General features: G+C 35.7%; 2 protein-coding genes across 11 annotated transcripts in view; one reads left to right on the top strand and one right to left on the bottom strand.

Moving 5' to 3' along the window:
• REL (REL proto-oncogene, NF-kB subunit) overlaps nt 1-8068 on the top strand; it is a 42155-nt gene extending 34087 nt beyond the window's left edge. For both annotated transcript variants that reach the window (XM_057741100.1, XM_057741099.1), the window contains one exon: nt 206-8068. In XM_057741100.1, coding sequence (XP_057597083.1) covers nt 206-996 — 791 coding nt within the window. In that variant the 3' untranslated portion in view covers nt 997-8068. The remainder of the gene's footprint in view (nt 1-205) is intronic.
• Nucleotides 8069-8211: 143 nt separating this feature from the next.
• The window catches only part of PUS10 (pseudouridine synthase 10), a 69540-nt gene continuing 55313 nt past the window's right edge, over nt 8212-22438 (bottom strand). For all 9 annotated transcript variants that reach the window (XM_057740606.1, XM_057740601.1, XM_057740603.1 and 6 more), the window contains exons 13-18: nt 21679-21755; nt 21530-21585; nt 20375-20492; nt 16493-16635; nt 13995-14094; nt 8212-11936 (exon numbers count right to left, since the gene is read on the bottom strand). In XM_057740606.1, the coding sequence (XP_057596589.1) occupies nt 11898-11936; nt 13995-14094; nt 16493-16635; nt 20375-20492; nt 21530-21585; nt 21679-21755 (533 nt within the window). In that variant the 3' untranslated portion in view covers nt 8212-11897. The remainder of the gene's footprint in view (nt 11937-13994; nt 14095-16492; nt 16636-20374; nt 20493-21529; nt 21586-21678; nt 21756-22438) is intronic.

Genomic DNA, 22438 nt, shown 5'->3' with positions numbered 1-22438 from the left:
GTATTTGTAAAACAATTGATATGAAAGAATTCAATTTTGGACTCATGTAATAATTTTAGTGCTATTTAACATTTTTATTTGGAGTGTTACATCGGCTTCCTTAAAAGTTTTTTTTATTAGTGTTTATGTGATTTTAATTTAAAAGTAATGCTGTTTATAATTTTGTTCATTTCAGTTTTGTAAAAATACATTTCCTCCTCCACAGAACCAAACTTGTTTTCTCATGGTGCGGTTTTGACAGAAACATCCAGGCCAGTTTCAAGTCAAGCGGAATCCTACTATTCCGCATCTGCATCCATCTCAAGTGCATTGCCACATCATGCTTCAGCCATACCCTCCATGGTACCTCAGCCTTCTTCAAGCTGGTCATCAGTGGCCCATCCCATCTCACGCTCAATCAATACAAATTCACTGAGTAGTTTTTCAACAGGGACACTTCCCTCTAACTCACAAGTTATCCCACCATTCCTGGAAAGTCCTGTTGTGAATGATTTGAATGCATCTAATGCTTGCATTTATAACAATACTAATGACATAGGCAGAATGGAAGCATCATCCGTGTCAACAGCTAACTTATATGGTATTTCTGATGCCAGCATGCTGCCTAATTGCCGTGTGAACATGGTAACGCCCAATAATGACAGCATGAGGGAGACTGATAATCCGAGACTTGTGAGTATGAATCTTGAAAATCCTTCCTGTAATTCAGTGTTAGACCCAAGAGACTTCAGACAGCTCCATCAGATGTCCTCTTCCAGTATGTCTGCAGTCGCCAGTTCTAGTACTAGTGGTTTTGTTTCACAATCAGAGGCATTTGAGGGATCTGACTTTAATTGTGCAGATAACAGTATGATAAATGAGTCAGGACCATCAAATGGTACTAATCCAAACAGTCATAGTTTTGTTCAAAATAGTCAGTATTCAGGTATTGGCGCTATGCAGAATGAACAATTGAGTGACTCATTTGCACTTGAATTTTTTCAAGTTAACTTGTAAGATATAAATTGGTAATTCGAGAATTAAATCCCTTTAAAGGTAACCCATCTTGATGTTACATTTATAAATGCAACATTATATATTTCTCTGACTGAGAATATACCACAGTATATCGTGGACCCTTGAACAACACCGGTTTGAACTGTGTGGGCGGGTCCACTTTTACACAGATTTTCTTCACTAAATATGTAGTGCAGTACAACACGATTTGAGGTTGGTTTAATTCATGGATGAGAACCATGGAGACAGAGGACCAACTGTACAGTGTTAAACACAGATTTTTCACTGCACAGAGCGTCAGCACCCCAACCCCTGTGTTGTTCAAGGGTCAACTGTAAATTTTAACTTTAGGTATGTAGGAGATTCCTCTTCCAGGTAATCTTGGCTTGGGAGCTTCTTGTTTTTCTGACAGAGAATTTGTTGGGATATAAAAGATGAATGCTCAGTGCTTGAAGCTGCAGCTAAAAGAGAAGGATGAACTCATTTCCCAACCTCAGGAAGAGTTAGAAAAAGTCCAGCATTTACAGGAGACTTCTGCTTCAAAAGTAGATGACTCCATATAGACTGAACTCCTAGCTATGATGCATTGTGGAATCCTACATACAAAGAAAATTTATGTAAACCAATGTATGATGACATGTTAATATTGAATAAAATCAATTTTTCCATTAAAAACACAACCAACTTTGGGTATGTAGAAAACAAAGTTGGAAACAGTCGTAAAAGGAAAATTCCAAAATAGAAATTTATATGCTTTTTTATATTTCTTTTATAATGTATTAGTGCATTCTTAGTTAAATGAATTAACTGATATTTGCTTTTAAGCAAGTTTAAGGTAAAACCTGTAATGGCTATGTCATTGGAAAAATTAATACCTTATTATTTTTGAGGCCCATGGGCCAAGGTGACCCCTAAGGGGTTTTCTGAGGCTTTTTGGAGTTTCTTAGGTTTCCGTGTAAATCAAGATTTCTTTAAAATGCTAAGTTGGACAGAAGGAGTTAAAGTAAGCTTTCAGGGTATGGGAGTTCTCTATATTTTGTACTATTTAGATCCATACCACTAAAATTGCTCATGATTTTAGCTTTATATCCATGTTTTTAAGAGGAAGCAGTTTCCTGGGACCTTTCTCCTTTGTGTGTCCAAACTCACTGTGATCTCATCCAATTTCATGCTGTCAACTCCAGATTTTACCCCTAGCTTAGACTCACTCCCTGAACTCCAGACTTAGAGCTTATGTGTGTATGTAAAACTGCTTATTTGACATGTCTACATAGAAATCTAATTAAAGCTCAAACTCAGCATATTGAGAGCTGAGTTCTGGATCTTCCCTTCCAAACGTGCTTATCCTTCAGTCTTCTTCAACTCAATAAATGGCAATGCCATGTTTCTAGTTGCTCAGGTCCAAAACAATGGAGTCATCTTTGCTTCTTTTCTTTCACCTCCCATATCCAATCCATCAGCAAATCTGATAGGCCCTGCCTTCAAAATATATCCAAAGCTGAACCTCTTTTAACCTCTGCAGTTAATATCCTGTTCCAGACCACCATCATCTCTTGCATAGGTTGAATTATAGCCTCCAAAAACTCTTTACATCTTTGAGCTCCTGCAGTCTGTTCTCCCTAAAGTAGCCACAGTGATTAATTTTAAAACAAATCAAATCATATTTACTTGCTCAAAACCATCCAGTGGCTCCCCATCTCACTTAAAGACCAAAGTCCTTAAAATGAGCAGGCCCACATTCCCTCTCCTGCTCACATCCACTACCATTTTCCCCTTCTCATTCAGATCTGATTTTACCAAGTGTTGGTTTATATTTGTTTTCCTATACTGGAATATAAGCTCCATAAGGGCAAACTTTTGTGTTTTTGTTGAATCCCATATTTGTAGCACAGCGTCTGCTTCATATTAAGCACTTAGTAAATATTTATTGAACATTCACAGTACTACTAATAGAACTTCAGTTTTTGAAAGAAAGAATAGCTTTAATTATTGGGTTTTATGATTTTAAGAGTTTTGCTTCATGTGACATTTAGTTTATTATATCAGAATCATGTACATTCAGGTTGATGATTAATAATGACGACCCAAATTGTCTGAAAGCAAAGTAATCCCAGTGGCAAAATGATTGTAGACTTTGCACAATAATCTTAATTGTGATAGAATTGTCATGATGCTAAGTAGCTTACTAAAGACCTACTTTATTTTACAACTAGAACCTACCATAAATGTCGAACATATTCCTAGCTAGAAACAATATGTCTTTTCACTTATATAGTATCCAATCAAACCATAAGTTTACTGGAGTGAGTAAAACTAGTCAATTTCATCAACATGGGGAATGTGTGAGTGTCATAAAAATTAAAATTCTGAGTTGAATGATACTGGAAATGAGAGCAAGATAAGACTTGGGATCAGGATAGTTTGGAAAGAAAAAGATTAAAGACACCTAACTATCATTAATATTTCTCAGAAATTGTGATTTCAAAATGAAATACTGTTGTATAACTTTAAAAATCATAAGCATAAAAAAATCGTAAGCATATAACATAGTTTAGTAGAACGTACCAGGGAGATAAAACCTGAAGCCATAATTTCTTTCCTGTTCAAAATATGAACCCGGGATATCTCCAGATAGTGGCTTATAGATGGTGAACTTTTTTTTTTTTAATACAGAATCCTATAATTTTGTATTAACTAGCACTTACCAGCTTAAACACTGTTAGGATATCTAAATGGATATTTTTAAATTAAACAACTGACCTGTAGGTTTTTTTCTGTGTAAGTTGAATTAAGGTCCTGCTAAATTTGTGTTCAGAGCATTTCCAATGCATTTTTCAGGTGCTATTTACTGATCATAGATTTTATTTTATAATTTTAAAAAATTGGCAACCTGCTTCTTATTCTCTAAATGTATTTATACTTTCATCTGTTCTAATATCACCCCACTTTTGGTTTTGAGGAAAGCATGACCTCTTGCTTTCTAAGCTCTGCTTGTATACTGGATCCCTATTCCTTTCTCTCCCATCCTGTTTCTGTATCCTCATATCACCATTTAGTGCCTTTCTTATATAAACATGGTAGCCTAAAAGAGAAAGGATCAACACCTTTCCTACCACTGTCATGCTCCTTCCCTTCACATCCAGACTTATGAAATGCTTTCAGCCTCCATTTCCTCACTCCCCCAGTCATTCTTTAGCCTATCAGTCTTTCTTTTTGATCTCCTGCTATTTTCCTATGATATTCTAGGGAAAAGTGACCAACGACACCCTCTCTTGTCAAATGTAGTGTCTTTTTATCAGTCTTCACTCTGCTTGACCTATCCATAACCTATCCTCTTGACCATTCCCTCCTTGGATACTCCTGAGGTTGACTTTCTTTCCAGAGTCTCAACCCCAGCGCTCAGATGGTGCTATTTTCCCCCCTGGGTGACCTCATTACTGCTCAGGAGAAAGCTTTAGCTTTCTCTCACGATACCTGAATATCTTTATCAACTGGCTGCTCCTGTTGCATTCTCAACTTTCATTAATGGCATTACCAGTTTACCCTGCCACCCAAGATATTTAATAGGAACCTCAAAATCACATTTTATTCTTTTTCGTCCTCACGCTCAAAGAGTTATCAAGTCCTTTTGGGTCTGCCTGCTAAAAATCTCTTGCATTTGTCCCTTCTTCATTCCTGCCGCTTTCTTAGTTTAGGCCTTCATTCTTTTTCCCTCACAAGAATCTTTTCCATGTTGCTCCAGTTAAAAATAACACCCTGTTCGTCCATATACTGTACTACATAGGTAGCATTCCTTGGGAAAAAAACTTTCTGAGGCCACTAGGCCTCCATGCCTTTAACATGTTGTTTACTCTGCCTCTGCTCTTTACAACCATAGCAAATAGCCTTTAAGACCGGGCTTCTCCTCTGTGAAGCGTGATCCTTCCTCCCTAGCTGAGGTACAGCTTTGTACATACTCCTATTGCAGAACTCCTCTCAGTGAATTATACAGTTATATAAAGTTTATCTCATTTATCTTTGGGATTCCATCACTTAGCACAATCCCTGGCATAGTTGGTGCTGAATAAATGGTAGTATAATAGAGAGGGAAGGGTGAAAATGACATAGGTGTGATTATAAAAAATGTGGACAAGGATATGGTTTTTAAAGGGAAAGGTATTTAACCTGGAAGAAAAACCAGTGATGCCAAGATTACCAAGCTTGTGAAATGCTTTACCCTCTGCCTCCTGCAGTGTCAACCGTATTAGGTAGAAATTTCACAGTTATTAGGACTGTTTCATATCTCTGAACTTACTGCTTCTCTCTCTACTCTGTGTGGCAGATTTAATCTCAGTTCTCCTGTGGTGCATTTTCTCAGCACCTTACCCTTGCACAGAAACTCCAATATTCATGTAATCAATCACATTTTTGAATGTAGCAAAGCACCATGTTAGGGGCTAGAAATCACAAAGAGGTGAATGAGACAAAAGTCTTGCTCTCAAAGATGTCAGTCTTTTTCTTTTGCGAGGTAACATACAGTAAAGTACAAGTGGACTGATTTTAAATTTACAGGTTGATGAATTTTTACATATGTAAATAATCATTTCCATCTCCCCAGAAGTTTCCTTCATGCCCCTTTCCAATCTCTCTACTCCTCAAAACCACTATTCTGATTTCTGTCATCAGAACCTACTATCTTCATGGCCTTTTACATTGGTAACTGGGCTTCCCTACTTAAAACCTTAGTGAACAAAAACAGGTGGTTGTCAATTTCTAACCTAATGCTTCAGAAAAACTAATTACACTGTCCTTGTTAAGAAAGACTTAGAATTGGTGGTCTAGGCTGCCTAGTAGCACCAAATAATTTCTTATATCATAAATTGATTTATTGAGGGATTTAAAAAATTACTATGTGCTGTTAAATAGAATGGAGAAATGGAATGAGTAAGCAATTTTTAGTCAGAACATCTGGTTTGAATCTTCAGCTCTGCCACTTAGAAGTTATGTAATATTTAGCAGATCACACTTTCTATGGGCCTGTCTCTTAAGATATAAAATGGAGATAATTCCCAGCCTACTTACCTCACAAGGTGTGTTGTATTAAATAAAATAATGCATAACACTGTAAATTGTATAGTGCAAATCAAATATTGTTAGTAAACCAACATATGCATATATCCTGTGGCCCTGCTAATCTCTAATCCAAACACTCGCAGAGTGACAAATCACTATGGATTAGATTCTGTGGTAAGACCCCTGGGATGACTTTCTCTTTAGAGTGGCTAGCTATTGCCCAGATCTGGGGGACTTCCATTTGGCCATATTCTTTCCAGGACATTTCCTATTGTATAGTGAAGATAAGGTCAATTAATAACTTCCAGTTCTGAAATTCTGTGACTCTTAATTTCTTTGCCAAAATTGACTATGAATTGGGAGTATCATGACTATCTTTCTAAAAAGAGGTCTCAGGGTTTCCCAGGTGGCACAGTGGTTAAGAATTTGCCTGCAAATACAGGGGACACGGGTTCAGTCCCTGGTTCGGGAAGATCCCACATGCCATGGAGCAAACTAAGCCCATGTGCCATAACTACTGAGCCAATCTGCCACGACTACTGAAGCCTGCATGCCTAGAGCCTGTGCTCCTCAACAAGAGAACCCACCACCACTAGAGAAAGTCTGTGCGAAGCAACTAGGACCCAGTGCAGCAAAAAGTAAATTAATTAATTAAAAAAATAAAGCTCTCTCCAAATGAAAACACACACACACACAATGTTTAAAAAAAAAAAAAAAGTATCATAGCTAATGGAGCGGCCACTGAAAGATTTATGATCTGTTTTGTTTCTGGAGATTGAGTATGAGAGGGGAAAAATTAGGGTGTTTTTTGCATCACATATAATAGAAAATTTCACGCTATTTAACATTTAACATATCCAGGAGTGGGTAGCAAATCAGAGATAAATGTATGAGTTGTCTGTATCCAGTTTTATGCCTTTGTTTATGTAAGACTTTGTCAAATTAATATTTTAACTAATACATCTTAGCAGAGTTTAAAGTACAAACTTATCAGTCAGTAAAGTCAAATCTCAAAAGTAATCATGTCTCCACTACTTTCACTACACAGATACAATTTTTAAACAATTATTTCTTCTAAATGTTTTTGCTATTCTAAACGTCTGCGGCTTTATTAGAAAAAAATACCTGTTAGTAATTATCTGTTTAAAGGGAGTAGCATTGATCATCGTCTTTATTCTTCCATCTCTTATTTCTACAATTTCAGTTTACAATTGGACTCAAAAATTTAAAGAATCACCAAAAATTCATTAAACACCTATGTGTGAACAGTCATACACAGTAATTAGCACAAAATGTTGGTGCTTCAGTAAATCAAGTTTTCAGGAATATCAGCAGATAAAATAGAAACTCTTGTTAAGATATCAGACATTCATCTTGCCTATTTTTCTTCTTAAACTTTAATCAAAACATTACAGCTTTGCATAAAATGTAGTGAAAAATAAGTTGGAGTGTTTGGGGATCCATTTGTGGAATTCAGTTTCAGGAGATTTTGTTGGTAACACACTTGATTTTATTGGATAATTAGCTAAAAATATTGGTCACTGGTGAACAGCTCAGATAGCTTTGAGATGGAAAGGAAAACACAGTTTTGGGGTAATGGGCATTCTTAAATGCATGGTTGAGAGCAGATGAACCCTTTTCGAGATGACTTCCATTTTAAAAGAATGTACTTAAAAATACTGTTGACTGTGATGAATCCAGATCCCTGTAGAAAGGCACTGTTTTATTTTTTTTAACTGTTCTGAGTATTTGTATATGCTTCTTAATGACTGAGATGAATTTTGAAGCACTGAAAAGCATTTTTAAAAGTTCTCAGTGTTCCCTAGTCAGTGTTCTATTATTTAATGTTAAGTTTGATACTTAAAAGATGAAACCATTTTTAGAATGTCAAAATGTCTTTTGTACAGAATATTTTATTACCTTTGTAATATCTTGTATAGTGATTTTTTTCTTGATAATATAATAAATGGAAAAAATTCTAAAACCCTTAAAAAATTTTGTTGCTATTTGACTTTAAAAATATCAAGATTTTTCTTATATTTATAGCATCCTTCTTACAGAGAAAAGCAGTTTTTGTTGCTTGGAAACATTAGACATTTTTATGGAATATATACTTGCATGTGTTACTGTCCTTTTAAAATGATAATTTTTGTAGATTACGGAAATGCCTTTTAAAAAGATTTTCATTTTTTGCCTTCCTATTTCCTGCCTCTCTCCCTTCTTGAACAATTTCAGCACAAAAGTCATTTGCTTATTCTGAGCAAGGTACAGGTATGTATTGCCACAGGGGGCAAAGGTGGTGGCCCCGTGTGGGATTACACTGTGGAGCCTGGGAACATTTGAGGGTAGTAGGGAGGGGAGTCTCAGTGATCTGGAATAAGGATGCAGCAGTAGGAGACTGGTTATTTATAAGGGAGAATGATTTATTAAGTAAAATATTAAGGCTAATGGGAGCCAGATTTCCCACTGTCAGGAAGGAATTATAAGTATGGAAAGGAGAAAACCAGAAGGCTGGAACTGGAAGTGCGGGCATAAACTCATCCTGAAAAGGATAAATATGTAGGTGTGTGCGCATGTGTGCATGCCATGCGAGGGCTTGGGAGCAGCGATGCCACAACAGCAGTGAGCACACCCGGTGCCCAGATCTTTTTTCTATCATTTTCCATGAAAAGGAACCAGTTCTTAGAGAAATAGCCCATTCCAGGGCTGGTGCAGGTGAAATACAAGACAAGCCTGAAATGTCTTTGTATCAGAAAGTAAGAACATGCTCCAAGAATGATGGGGATATGGCAAAAGGACAAAGGAGCCAGCTTGAAGGGGCACCCACTGGTCAAGTGAACACTTAGAAAGCAAAATAAATGTTAGTAACAAATTATAAATCATCAAATAAAGTAGGAAGCCATAAATCCACAAGGGAAAGCTCTACCTTTCAGTGTAATGCCAACCAGTAAATGTAAAGGGAATGGTAGAATTACAAAATCATTTGACAATCATGGTGATTGATTGAGGTGAAAATCTTTAATAAATGCTAAAACTAGTGAATGAAAGTTTGATGGTCTCCCTACAAGATACTTATTAAAGGGAAAAAATAACTATAAAAGTGGAGGAGCTTGGCACACATACCTTCATTTAATGATCAAAACCTAATCATCAGTCACTGCAGCAATCAAACTCGTGTGACATCTGAGAAGATGCAAGAAGATACTCTCCCTTCTGTGGTATTCTTGCTAGAAAGGTACAAACTGAACTTAATTATAAGGAAACATCAGGCAAGCCCAAATGAGGAACAGTGTACAAAACAACTGGCCTGAAATCCTCAAAAACATTAAAATAATGAAAGTCAAGGAAAGACACACTGTTTCAGATTGGTGAAGATTAAAGAGATATAATTAAATACAAAGTATCATCCCTTGACTATGAAGGACATTGTTGGGACAACTGGTGAAACTGGAGCAGGGTCTGTGGATTCATAATAGTAATATTAGTGTTAATTTCCTGATTTTGATAGTTACATTGTGATGAAGTAGAAGAATGTCCTTTTTTGTCAGAATTTGTCCTTGTTTGTAGGAATTACACACTTATGTATTTGGGATGATACATTTCAGGGAAAAACATTCTTTGCATTTTTCTTGCAAGTTTGAAATTATTTCAAAATGAAAAAATTAAATTGAAAAATATAAAATATGTGTTCTCTATAATAATAAAGGGTACCATTTTAAAAAACCAACTCAGGAAAGCTTACACCAAAGTTCATTCTCTTCTATGGACTTAAAAATCAAAGAATAAAGCCCCCAAAGAAAGGATTTATCTAAGTAAGATGCTTTTCTCTTTGGAAATAGAAATTGAACTTCTAAATTGATGTCACATAACTTGTAAAGGAAACCAGTTATCTTACTTGGCAAATTTTTTCATTTTACCAATTTTTTTTTTAACTTTTCCAGGTATTCAGTGTTTTTCCTAAACTAAGCCACAGACTATTTACATTTAAACAGAGCTATAGGAGATCACAAAACTATAAATATTTTTATATAGGCAAAAGTTAAACTATATAGTACTCTCATCACAATGTTTTCAGTTCTGCTTAAGCAAAGACCTAATTTTAACAACCTGTCTCATATGAATATTTGGAGTAAGTATTTACAGCTAATGTTTACTTTTGAAATTTTATATAATCCCAGCAATAGAAATTTAAGAAACAAGTCTTCTAATTTAAGTCTGCTAAGGAGATTCTTAATTCTTCCATTTGCAGATCCACTAAAATCAAAGCTGAGCCAAAAAGAAACAAGCAAAAGACTATTTTTCCAAATTATTCAAACCTCTTGTAGGAGAATTTCCTCAGAAACTGAGAAACATTCACACAAATGTTTTTACCTTTTTAATCAGAGATTTATTTCTATTATTCCTTTCTCATTTTCTGGACTTGAAAATAGTGAAAAAGTTATTTGCTATTATTCACATATGAAATTTCTTCATGTCAGTTAAACCAATTTTGTTATTCCTAAGGTGAATGATACAACTTAGTATCTCTGAAGCATGTTTAATGCAGAGATGGGAAACTGAGTAACCCAATACTATCCAAGTTACATGTGTTCCAAAATAAGCTCAGAAAGTTGAATCAGGGTGATGGAAATTGCACTTAAATCTGAAATTTTAATGAGACTCCTTTCTGAAACTTTTCTCTTAATGATCCATCCATTTTCTTTAGGTTGTGCTTATTTAATGTTTTTCCTTTTCATAGTACAAATGGTAATCATATGAGCTCACATGAAATTTACTTGGGCTATTTTTTGGTAAGCTTGATTTGCTATCTAAATTCCAAAAGTCAATTCTCATGGTTATGTGCATCAAAATGACATTCTTGGGTGCTTCCTTCATATAGCAGGTACTCAATACTAAGTTTATTAGAAAGGACCCTAGAGACCAAGAAACTTCCATCCTAGTCCTAGGTATGGAAATAACTAACAATTTTAGATAAATCAGTTAACTTCTATTCTTTGGTTTTCATATTTATAAAGTGGAGATGATAATACCCTATCTACCTGATGAAGATGTTTGAAATTGGATAATATATTGAAGCACTCTGGAATAATACCAGCTTCCCTTTGTTTAGCAATGTCAGTTTTTCAAAATCTTATCCCTGGGATTGAAGTCATTGAAGGCACTTGTGTCTCCTTATTTAAAAGATTTATGAAAATTTCTTACCATGGTATACCTCAATTCCTAAGGTTTCACTTTCTCTCCCCCAGCAAATGTACTGACAATTTTAGATTGTCAAAATAGTAACTTGGAGTCATTAAGATTTGTGACAAATCATACCAAAAAGTACTTCTATTGGTAGTAGCTTAGTTGAAGCTTACTGGGAAAAACAGTAACGCTGTCAGATTTGCATTTGGTATCTTAGAATATTACAAGGATACTGTGCTGCATAAATCTAGATGTAACTTTTGTCAAGATCATTTAAAAAATTTTAAACATTATTTTAAAAGTGGTATCTATCTTGTGGAGGGAAATTTTGCTGAAAGAAATTACAGCTTCTCAAGAGTATCAGAGAATGTATCCTGTTTGTGTACCTCTCTAAATGAATGGTTTCATTATTCATAGTTTGGCTTGTTGGGGGTTGGAGAAGGAAGAAGAAAAATCATAAGACATCCTAAGAACAATTCAGCACAAAATATACACATACATAGATCCTGAGATGTTACAACAAATTAAAAAATATATAGATCAACATGATCCAAGTGGTTTCCAAGACACTGTTATGGTGGGTAAAAACAGTCGTTTTACAGTGTATGCTGAATGGACGTCCACATTGTGCCGGAAAAACCCTACTCTTTGTTTCCAATTGAAAGCTAGTCATCCAGAGCAGGGGGCCAATCAACATCTACAGACTAGAAGGAGGAAAACAAGTCATTAAAACATTATTGTTCTAGTAAGCACTTGCTGGTAATGCTGTATAAATTTAGTAGTTTTAATATAATACAACAGAAGAAACTGCATTGGAAGGAAAGAGCCATTGAACACCACAATTTAAAATCCATTCTAGGACCTGGGATTCTTGGGCCTGAGGTCTGTTCCTGAATGCACTGAATATTTGGCTACTCAGCCAATTTTTAATTGTACCTTTTGATCAGTATGAGAAGAGTGTATTTAAATGTTTAAAATGTTATTTATGGGAAAAGTAGCAAATAAATTAATGCAGGAGGCAACACCAATTTCCCTCAGAACTCTCAGCCACTTTTAGTCTTCTGACTATTTTCATTTTCCCATCTTGCATTTAACAGCTCTCAAGTAGTCTTTATACTTATAATCTTGTTTGCAGCTTAGCAATTAAATGTGAAATAAACAGTTATGAAAGATCACCTGGAACTAGAAAAGGATTAGAGATCTTTGCATATCACTTAAGCAGAATTTTTGTTTCTTTTAAAATTGAATTTACCTATTTCTATTCATCCTGGTTTTGCTCTTCTAGAACAAAACCTTGATCTTTAAGTCCTAATGGAATTACAGTAGCAGACTATTTGTCTCCACATAAATAATCATGTCCCAAGCATTAGAAGTATGAAATTACCCTAGAGGGCCTAATTTAGAAGTTAAAACAAAAAAATTTTTTTAAATAAAAATAAAAAACTGCCATATCCATGTTGTGAAGTGTAAAACTTGAAATGATTTGCTAAAAATTATTTTTAAAATTAATTTATGAGTCACTACCAGATTTGGAAATTTTTATTAGAAAAGCCCAAATAAGTATTTCGTGTGTGTGTGTGTGTGTGTGTATCTTTTACAAATGCCAAGAAATACTTTGGTTTCATTTCGGAATATAGCCATAAACCAAACACCCATATATAAATTAATGGGTGGTTTCTCAACCCTGAAAACCAAACATTACTGATCAAATTCTTGTATGTGCTGAGGGCAGGGGAAGGCAGGCATATGTGTAGGGTTTTAAAAGTTCTACAGGTGATTGCAATGGACAGTCGGGACTGAGAAACTCTGGCCTTTGGTTCTTTGACACTCCTAAGCTTTCCTAAGAATTAAGGTCAAAGAAGATGAATGCATTTGGGAATTTTTTTTAACAGAAGATCTGATAGTCTTACTAAGAAGACTCCCTGCAACCTTGAAGGTGCTATCACTGGTTGTACTGCAATAGGTGTATAAAATCTAATCTGAGAGCACTCAAGAGAAGTGCTGGTAAGGTAATAATGTTCCAGTGGTCATTTGATTACCATGGCTGTTTTCACACTAGGCAATTATACCCACTTTTTATTTATACTGAGATTCTTCCCAAGTGCAAAAATTCTTTTTTGGGGGTGGGAGGGGTGGGGAGAGGGGCGGGGAGGAGCTGTTCTTAATCGGATATTCACTAAAGCGTGCAACTTGTGACAATACCTATTGATGCTCAAATGAGAAAAATATTTATGGAGAATTGCGTGAAAGATCCATTTATTCCATTCTTCTAATTACTTAAGAATGTAATCTGATTTCAATTCAGACTATAAGAGCAGAGAATTTCTCTTGTACCATATAGAACCCTTATAGAATGATTTTATTTATGAACAATTGGCTTATCCCCTTTTCTATCCCTATCCTGAATATATGTTTCTGAATAGGCTGCCTTAAATTCTTTATAAAATTGAGTCCAAAGGACATATGAAGGGCACTTACAACTTCATTTCCTTGCTTGGTTTAAGGGTTTAGATCTCATGTCATATGTAAAGCACAGTTAGTAAATTAGCTATATATTTGCAAGGATCATAAATGAGATCTTGTGTTTTTTTAAAAAAAAAATCTTAAGATAGTCCCTCCCTGCGATACAATGCTACTGTGAGATTTTGACCATTTTCAAATACCTGTCAAAGTGAATACTACTATTTGACTTAATGCTAAAAAAGCATAACCTTGGCTGAATTCAGTGTACAAACAGGCATTTCCACAATAAAATGGTTTACCTCAACGTCCAGCTCAAGAATGTCTGCAGTCACATCCATCAGAGAGCCAATGTTTGGCTTGGTTCTTCCAAAGTCTCCATGTACAAACTCTTTAATGTAACTGGAGTTTGTTTAAGGAAAAAATGAAGATAACCATGCAATACCAACTGTTTGATGAGATTTGACAGGTTGAAGGGGAAATGACAAACAGAAACAGAAATGTTACAAAAGGGAGTTTATTTCTGAGCTGTGACTTGGGATGTATGACTTAGAAAATATGGCTGTGGCAATAAATAAATTAAGCTATGGCAAACTGGTTCCTACCAACCTGGCAGCCAACACTGGGACCTGGGGCCTATGCTTACATCAAACTTACTGAAAGTCATGACTGCTTTTGGCTCATCTCCAAGTGATATGGATTTTCCAAATTAACTGTAGTTTAATGCTTTAAAAAAAGAACCTCAGCTATTTTCTTTTTTGCCACAAATTCTATTTTGTCATCTTTTTGATCTCATCATTTTTCAATAATGACAGCAGGCATCTGCCAAATGGTAGGTTTTCCAAGGGTCACTCACAGAGTAACCTCAATGATGGCTTTCCTTGTAACATGACCCACTGACAAAATAGCAACAGGATGGGAGAGACAATGAACGTACTAATTTAGACTTGATGAAAGCCCTTCAGAAGGATTATCAAAGGACCTAAATTCTAGTTGTTTGCAGCTCTTGCATGGTTAGCAATTGAGCTAATTCTTTTTTTGTGTATTTTCCTCATAGATCTTCAAATTTTCAAATTTCAAAGTCAATGACTAATCCTAGAACTATTCAGATTACCTTAATACTCCTTATACAGAAACTCTACTATAATCTTAACAGTATTTTATCTGAAAGATATGTTTCTGCCAGCATTCAGTAAACGCTCATTTAGCATTATGTTGTGTCTACAAACCAGCACTTAGTATAAAAATTTAATATAATTTGAATATAAAAAAGTTTATTCTCAGATGACAAAAACAATAATATTCTGATATTATGTCCTCCTCACTTTCTGATAGTTTGTTCACTGTACTTTCACCAAATGTTTTGACTCAAGCATAAGGCATATAGTTATCTAGTAACTGTCTTCTTTGCTAAACTCATAATTACTCAAAAATTGTCCCTTTTCTCTCACTTCCTTAGAGAGTGCTACTTCTGAGTAGCGATGATGAGGGGAGATGAACAAAAAGCACCAGAATAACCAGTTAAAGGGTCCAGAATGGTTTTTATTCATAGCCAGAGGGATGAGGTATAAGTCAAATCAACTAGTTCAATATACTGAGCAATATATTAGAAAAATTCACATACTTCTGTGTATAACCACATAGTATCTAAAGTTTTACCAAATAGTCCTTGCTAATGCCTTAAGTACATGTACACGTCTGGTTCTAAAAATATGTTGATGAGATTGAAAAGACATTAGCTTCTCCATAAGACCACTGCATTTCTTCCTAGCACACCAAAATGAAGGCTGAAATTAGGTAAAAATATATGTTTTTTAAATCTGTGATTTCTTTGAAAGTCCATCTCATATTCAATGTACAATAGGCAAATGTGCTCCATGCCCATTGGTCTAAATAGATCCTCACTTGATCCAAACTGCAAAAATTTAGGAGATTTTAGGAGTAAATAACCTGTACCTGTTTCAGCTTAGTCACTCCTGGGGTGGAGTCAGGAAAGAAGAGGGGAAAGAAGGTTGATGGGAAAGGAGAGGCAGATTCATTACAGCAATATAGTGAGAACGCTATTTGGTGATTAAAACTTGACATCCCCTCCCCATTATATCCAATAAGTATGTCATTAGTTTGGTACTAATTAGAAGTTTCATGCTTCATGTTATTTGATCACAAAATAATATAAAACCAAGAAACAAACAAAAACTAGGAGCACCTTTGAAAAATAAACTAAGACTATGGCAGCTCCCTGATGTATTTTAACCAGCAACTAATATCTGATACAAAACCACACAAAGCAGAGGAGGTTATGAACAAGTGGTCAAACTGGGACTATTCTCTTGTTCTGTGTCAGTGGCCAAATAACGCGAAGGTCTGCGTATAAAGTAGGGCCACTCCCATCTACCATCCCTGTTTCATCATCTGGAGCAAATGCTTGAAATGCTGAAAGGACCCAGATGTGGTCATGAATATGTGACTTGCAAAATGTGTAAAGACGTGAATCAATGAATGATTCAATGAAAAGTGTTCCCTGAGCACTTACTATGCCCTCAGCACCTCAGCACTGTGTGAGACACTAAATATTTTAAGGTTCACATTGACATTGAATTGGCTGCTGCCTCGTAGTTTAAAATGTCATTTTGAAAAACACAAATTTAATGTGTCAAAACAGCCCAGACCAAAAAAAAAAAAAAGATTCTTCTCCAACCCAACCTGAACCATTTCGAGATAAGGTTGAACCTCTTGTCTAGGGCAGCACGAACTCTCCCAATAAGATTCTGATTAGATCAGTGAGAGGATGAAAGGATACGTTCCAGCCTGAGTCTTCAGATAGAGGCGGAAATGGTGCTCATCCAAATAGCGTGTCTCCATAGAGTGAATGATGCGAGTTCTCACAGCCAGGGGCCTCCGGTGAAGGACCCGTAAAGGTGTTTTCTGGTCAATCTTTAAGTCCTAGGGAAGGATGTGATAACCATGTGTCAGTTTTGCTCCCCAGTGAAGCCAGTCTTAGCACCTCCTTTGTCATCCATGGCTCGCTATAGATGTTTTCCTAGGGACCCCATCCATCACTGTCAGAATAGAAACTAACTCATACTATAATAAATTGTATACTGTAAGGTTTGAACTCTGTGGGACTTCCTATAACCTAGTCTACAATTACTCATTTTGTGGGCCCCCATATGCCATTTTTAAAAAAAAAGGCTTTGAGGTAAATGATACCGAAGCTCTCTTTTGCTCTAATATTAACAAATTGATTGGACCCTGGAGTCTCTTTAAACAGAGCTCTTCTAGAAGATAATGTTCTTTTTTCTTTTCTTCTTAACCCAACAGAGTGGTCTAATAATGGGGATTTCAGGCTGAGGTGAGAAATGGTGTTTGGAGAAGGTGGGACATTAGCATCACCTGTGTACCTGGGCAGTATCCATGTTTTAGGGAGAACCATATACCTACTCACAAGGTTATTTTTTTGGTTATACAAAAGGATATATCTGGAAAATTAACAGCTGCATCACTGTCTATTTGGTGTTTCAAAATATAATTACAAGTAAGTACAATAAGCCAGGACCTATCAATATTTGTTAGTCCAGTTCAAGTCACTTGAGAATGATGCTGCATGTTTTTTTACAACTCAGGTTTTTAAGGACAAAGACTAGTTTTTCTCACAATTAGAGATTTCCTTTTATGTCACAAGATATAAATTAAGAAATAGAGGTTAATACTGTAAAAGGCCAACTAATTCCAAGTTTTAAATATAGATAGATACTGGGTATAACCAGCAATGTAGGTTCATAAGAATTTTGAATCCTCTGCAATTTCTTGTTGGAACAACACTTTCCTGATTTACATGATTAGTGAGTTGCCTGAAGAAAGATTTCTGTCTGGTCTTCCCATTACCAAGTTCTCCACCAAGAAAGAAGAGCAGGTTCTGACAAAGACTGCGCTTGAAATGGTATGACTGCTTTTATCAGAGTAGTGAGTCAATGGCTCCTCCTAACTCGTGGGTTTTACGATTCCATAATTCTCTTATTTTAGAAGCACTTTGTTCTGATGAGATAAGTTGTCCCCATAACATTTAACATTACTCTGGCCAAAAAGACCAAAAAAGGGACAAGGCTGAATTATTATAAAATCTATAAAGATATGGCCTCCACTTTAGAGCACAGAACCAGCTGGCCTTTAAAGGAGTGACTAGCTAAGGTGTGCCCTTCCTCTCTGTTTTCCTTTACCTTGAGTCACCCCCAGGACTCTGACCCAGGAGCAGTCAATGGAGGTACAACTGAGCTAGTAGATGCACCATTGCTTCCAATATAACACTCAGATCCACACACACTTATGTATCTTTTCTGGTTTGCTTGTTTTTAGCAAACGAAAGGAAACCATTTACTCTTAACATGTGCTCTGCTATCCCCAACAATGAATTTTCAGAAACACACATAAACACACAGAAGCGATTTTTTCCTTAAAAGTAGGTTGCCCTTAAAAAAAGAGGAGATAGGTAGTAAATTTGAAGTGACCTTTTCTCAGAATGCAGCAGTAACTTAGTTTTTATTTTTTGATGCCAACAGAAATATCTGAAAAATGTTTTAACCCTAACATTTTAAAAAAATCATTAGATGTCAACTAGTCTCATCAGTCCACTTGGGCTGAGGTCCATTAAAACAGATACTTTCACTATCTAGTGTGTACCTATAACAATCATCTTGCAGTATTATTTCTGAATTAGCTCTATGGCTACTCCCAAACTGTGAATCTATTTTTAAAATGAGCTTTTATTTTCCCCACAGCATTCTAAATGAGCTATACACATGGGATAGAATAGAGGTTTAGAAATTTGTTTTGCAATCTTAAAGATATCTGTCTATAGTATAACTATCATCCTAAAGACCCTAGACAATAGGGCCAAAAGCTAAAGGGCCTTGGATTTGGAATCACAGAACCTGAGAGGTAGAAGGCCCACTGGGGATCATCTAGTTCATCCCACATTTTATAGATGAACTTCTCTAAGCAGGTGAATGACATGTATGTTTTCACCAAAACACTCATAATATAAACATTATTATGCACCTTGCTTTTTTCCCATAATGTCATGGGTGTTCCTACAAGTCACAGATGTAGACCTATCTCTATCTTTTCTTCCAATAGTTTTAGGCATATATATACACAATAACAAAACTAACAAAATGAAATGGGATCACATGCTGTTTTAGTTTTTTTAAACAGCTGTATAATATTCCAGTATGTTCTCCCATTTCCTTATTGAAGGAAATTCACTTTGCTTCCAGTTTTGTTGTTGATTTTGTCACTCTGAACAAAGCCAACAAACATCCTTCTGCACATATCCTCATGCACTGGAGTTTTATTTCTTCAGGACGGATTGCCAGTAGTAGAAGTACTGGATAGAAGACCAGTATATTTTTTATTTTTACAGTCACTGCCACATTGTTTTCCAAAAAGGTTGAAACACTTATATTCCTACTGAAAATGTACATTTCTACTGAAAGTGTATGTAACTAGCCTTCTCCCCCCTCCAACCAACAGGCATTCTTAGTCTCAGAAGAATAAAGTGATGTCTTACTGTTACTTCAGTCTGGAGGTAGAACATCTTTTCAAATGATTCTTGGCCATTCTTGGCCTTTTTCATCTGTCTGTTCAAATATTTTGTCCATTTTTCTCTATTGGATATTTGTGTTTTTCATAAGTATAAATCCTATTTATGGTATTTTTTTGCCATACACTTTGTTTTCTATGTAGTCATATATGTGTATATATAAGCACACACATGTGTGTATGTTTAAATCACAATATATCATCCTCTGTGTATTCTTACAGCTTGTTTTTTTAGCATTCATCAGGAACATTTTCCTTCGTCAATGAATATTCATCTGCCGTATACTTTCTAACCACTGGCTAGTAATAGTCCACCATACAGATAAGCCACAAGATTAAGCCAGTCCCCTCTAGATTATAACAAAACATTGCCCATTTAAACAATGTTGTGATAACTATTTACATCTTTGTGCCCATTTATGCTCATTCCTTGCATGTGAAAGTAAGTTATCTTTACAGGAAGAGGTGGGGGCAGGTGGGAAAAATATGCAAATGAACACGGACACCCTCTACAGCAACATGCTCATGTGAAGGAAAATCTAGCATGTGCCAAAATATTTATGCTCTACATATATCAACCTGATGTATTTATTTACAACATGTTTTATCTATGCACTTAATCTGAGCATCAATTCTACTTGATAAGTTCTATTTTCTATTTCCTTTTTGCAGATGGTCAAATATAATAATAGCATTGCTGAGCGTTTTCTATGGGCCAGATCCTATTCTAAGTGCTTTGTATGACTAAACCTGTTTAATTCTTCTAATTTTACAGATGAAGAAACTGAAGCATAAAGAGGCTAAGTAACTTATTCAAAATCAGAAAACTAAGAAATGCAGAACCAGGATTTGCACCCAGGTGATCTGTACTTGGAGTCAGACTCTTAATCACTAGCAACACTGCCTCTCAAACAGGTTAGATGAATTGCCCAGTCATTTAACTAGTAAATGGCAGAGCCAGGATTTAGAATCAGGTCTCACAGTCCCCAAAGCCTATGTGCTGTGACTTGTTGGTGATAAATGAGAAGACAAAGGACTCTTTCATAGGCAGTAGAAAAATAAAAGAATTAGAGCACTGAATTACCTTTATGTCATCAAGGAATTCAATGTCCTTTCTCTGTATTGCTTTATTTGTCCATATTAAGGCACTATAGGTCTTGGTCTTTTCTTCTTCACCTTCTTTCATATGTCCTATTGCCTCTCTATACAAAAACAATGAAAGAAAGTTTGTCTGAATATATAAAATACAGACAAGTCTTGCCCCAAACTTCCTTTTCTTTAAAAATACCTTCATTGAGATATAATTTACATACAATTCCCCTGTTTAACTGAATGATTCAATGATTTTTAGTAACTTTACAGAGTTGTGCAGCTATTACCACAATCTAATTTTAGAATAATTTCATCACCCCAGAAGAGAAACTACACACCTATATGCAATCACTTCTCATTCCCCATTTCCCCCAGCCCTTGGCAAAAAAGTCACTAGTTGATTTTTTGTCTCTATAGATTTCCCTACTCTGAACATTTCATATATTAAAATGTGAATATTGTAAAATATAACGTGGTATTTGATGTCTGGCTTCTTTCACTTTCTAACGTTTTCAAGGTTCATCCATGTTGTAGCATGTATCTGTACTTCATTCCTTTTTATTACTAAATGATATTTCACTGTATGGATATACCACACTCACACTTTGTTTATCCATAGACATTTGGGTTGTTTCTACTTTTTTGCTACTATGAGTAATGCTACTATAAATATTCATGCAGAAGTCTCTGTGTGGATGTACATTTCCATTTCTCATGGGTATATATCTAGAAGTGGAACTGCTAGGTCATATGGTTACTCTATATTTAACCCTTTTGAGAAACTGTTTTCCAAAGTGATATCACTTACAATCCCACAGCAATGTATGAGGGATCCAATTTCTCCATATCCTTGCCAACACCTGTTATTTTCTGTCTTTTTGTGAAGTGAGATTTCATTATGGTTTTGATTTGCATTCCCCTAATGACTAATGATGTCAAGCATTTTTTCATGTATTCACTGATTATTTGTATATCCTCTTTGGAGAAATGTTCACTTAATGATCTCTCCATTTTTAATTGAGTTCTTTTCTTATTATTGACTTGTAGGAGTTCTTTTTATTCTTGATACAAATCCCTTATCAGATAAATAAATGATCTACAACCAAAACTCCCCTCTTGAAAACATCTCCAGTGAGCCTACCCTTACCTTGTGACAAGCTGCAAGTCACGGACTTGGATTTTGTTAGAAGAGTTATTAATTTTCTGTAGTATTAGAAAAAGAAAAACAATTAGCAACTCTAGTTCAGTTACAGAGTTGCATAAACATGACAATTTCCATGTCATGAAGTGGTTTACCTGCTGAAGTTCCTTAATTTCTTGTGAAGTGAAATGTATTCTATGAGGATTCACCAGCTCAATTGCAAAGGGCCTTCCTGGCAGCACACACCCCGTCATGAAACAGAAACGTGTTGATGGAGTTAACATTTGGGCTAATGCAAGAGGGTTAGGAGGTGTGAAAAAACGAGTTGAGCTCTAGAGGACTGAAAGTTTAGTGACATGACTACATCTGGGGGAGGGAAGAATGTGTGAAAAGAATCAAGGGGCTTTTGGGGGGCTGCTAAACCCCAGAACAGGCAATATGTGAAAATGACTGCTTTCCCAAAAGTCCATGAAAAAGCCTGTGTTAATTACAAAATCAAATCCAAACAGTCACTAACTGACTTGGTTACACTAACGTAACGTTGTCACATGCAGCAATGCCCAGGTATACCAAGTTGAAATACATTCCCCTAGCCTAGTGAAATGAAAAGCTGAGATTCCATGAGAAGAAGGGACTATAAATCTTGAATAGCCTAGGATTACTCTCATCATCCTTCTTGTAATGCAAAAATGTAAAATGAGAGAAATGAAGGCTAAGAGAGCAGAAGCACTTTTTAAATGAAGCCGTCCATTTTGAAAACTGTACTGGTACTGAAATGTTATTAAAAGGAACAATTAATAATCAAACTTTTGGGAAGAATCAGGCACCTCTTTGTTAATGCACACAAAAGTCCCTTATAACCTACAGGTATGCAATAAAGATGGCCTCTGAAGAAATGATCCCTGTTAAAACATA

This window comes from Hippopotamus amphibius, chromosome 7 (genome assembly GCF_030028045.1).
Source record: "Hippopotamus amphibius kiboko isolate mHipAmp2 chromosome 7, mHipAmp2.hap2, whole genome shotgun sequence".
Taxonomy (NCBI): Eukaryota; Metazoa; Chordata; class Mammalia; order Artiodactyla; family Hippopotamidae; genus Hippopotamus; species Hippopotamus amphibius.
This window is presented reverse-complemented; position numbering and strand designations above follow the sequence as displayed.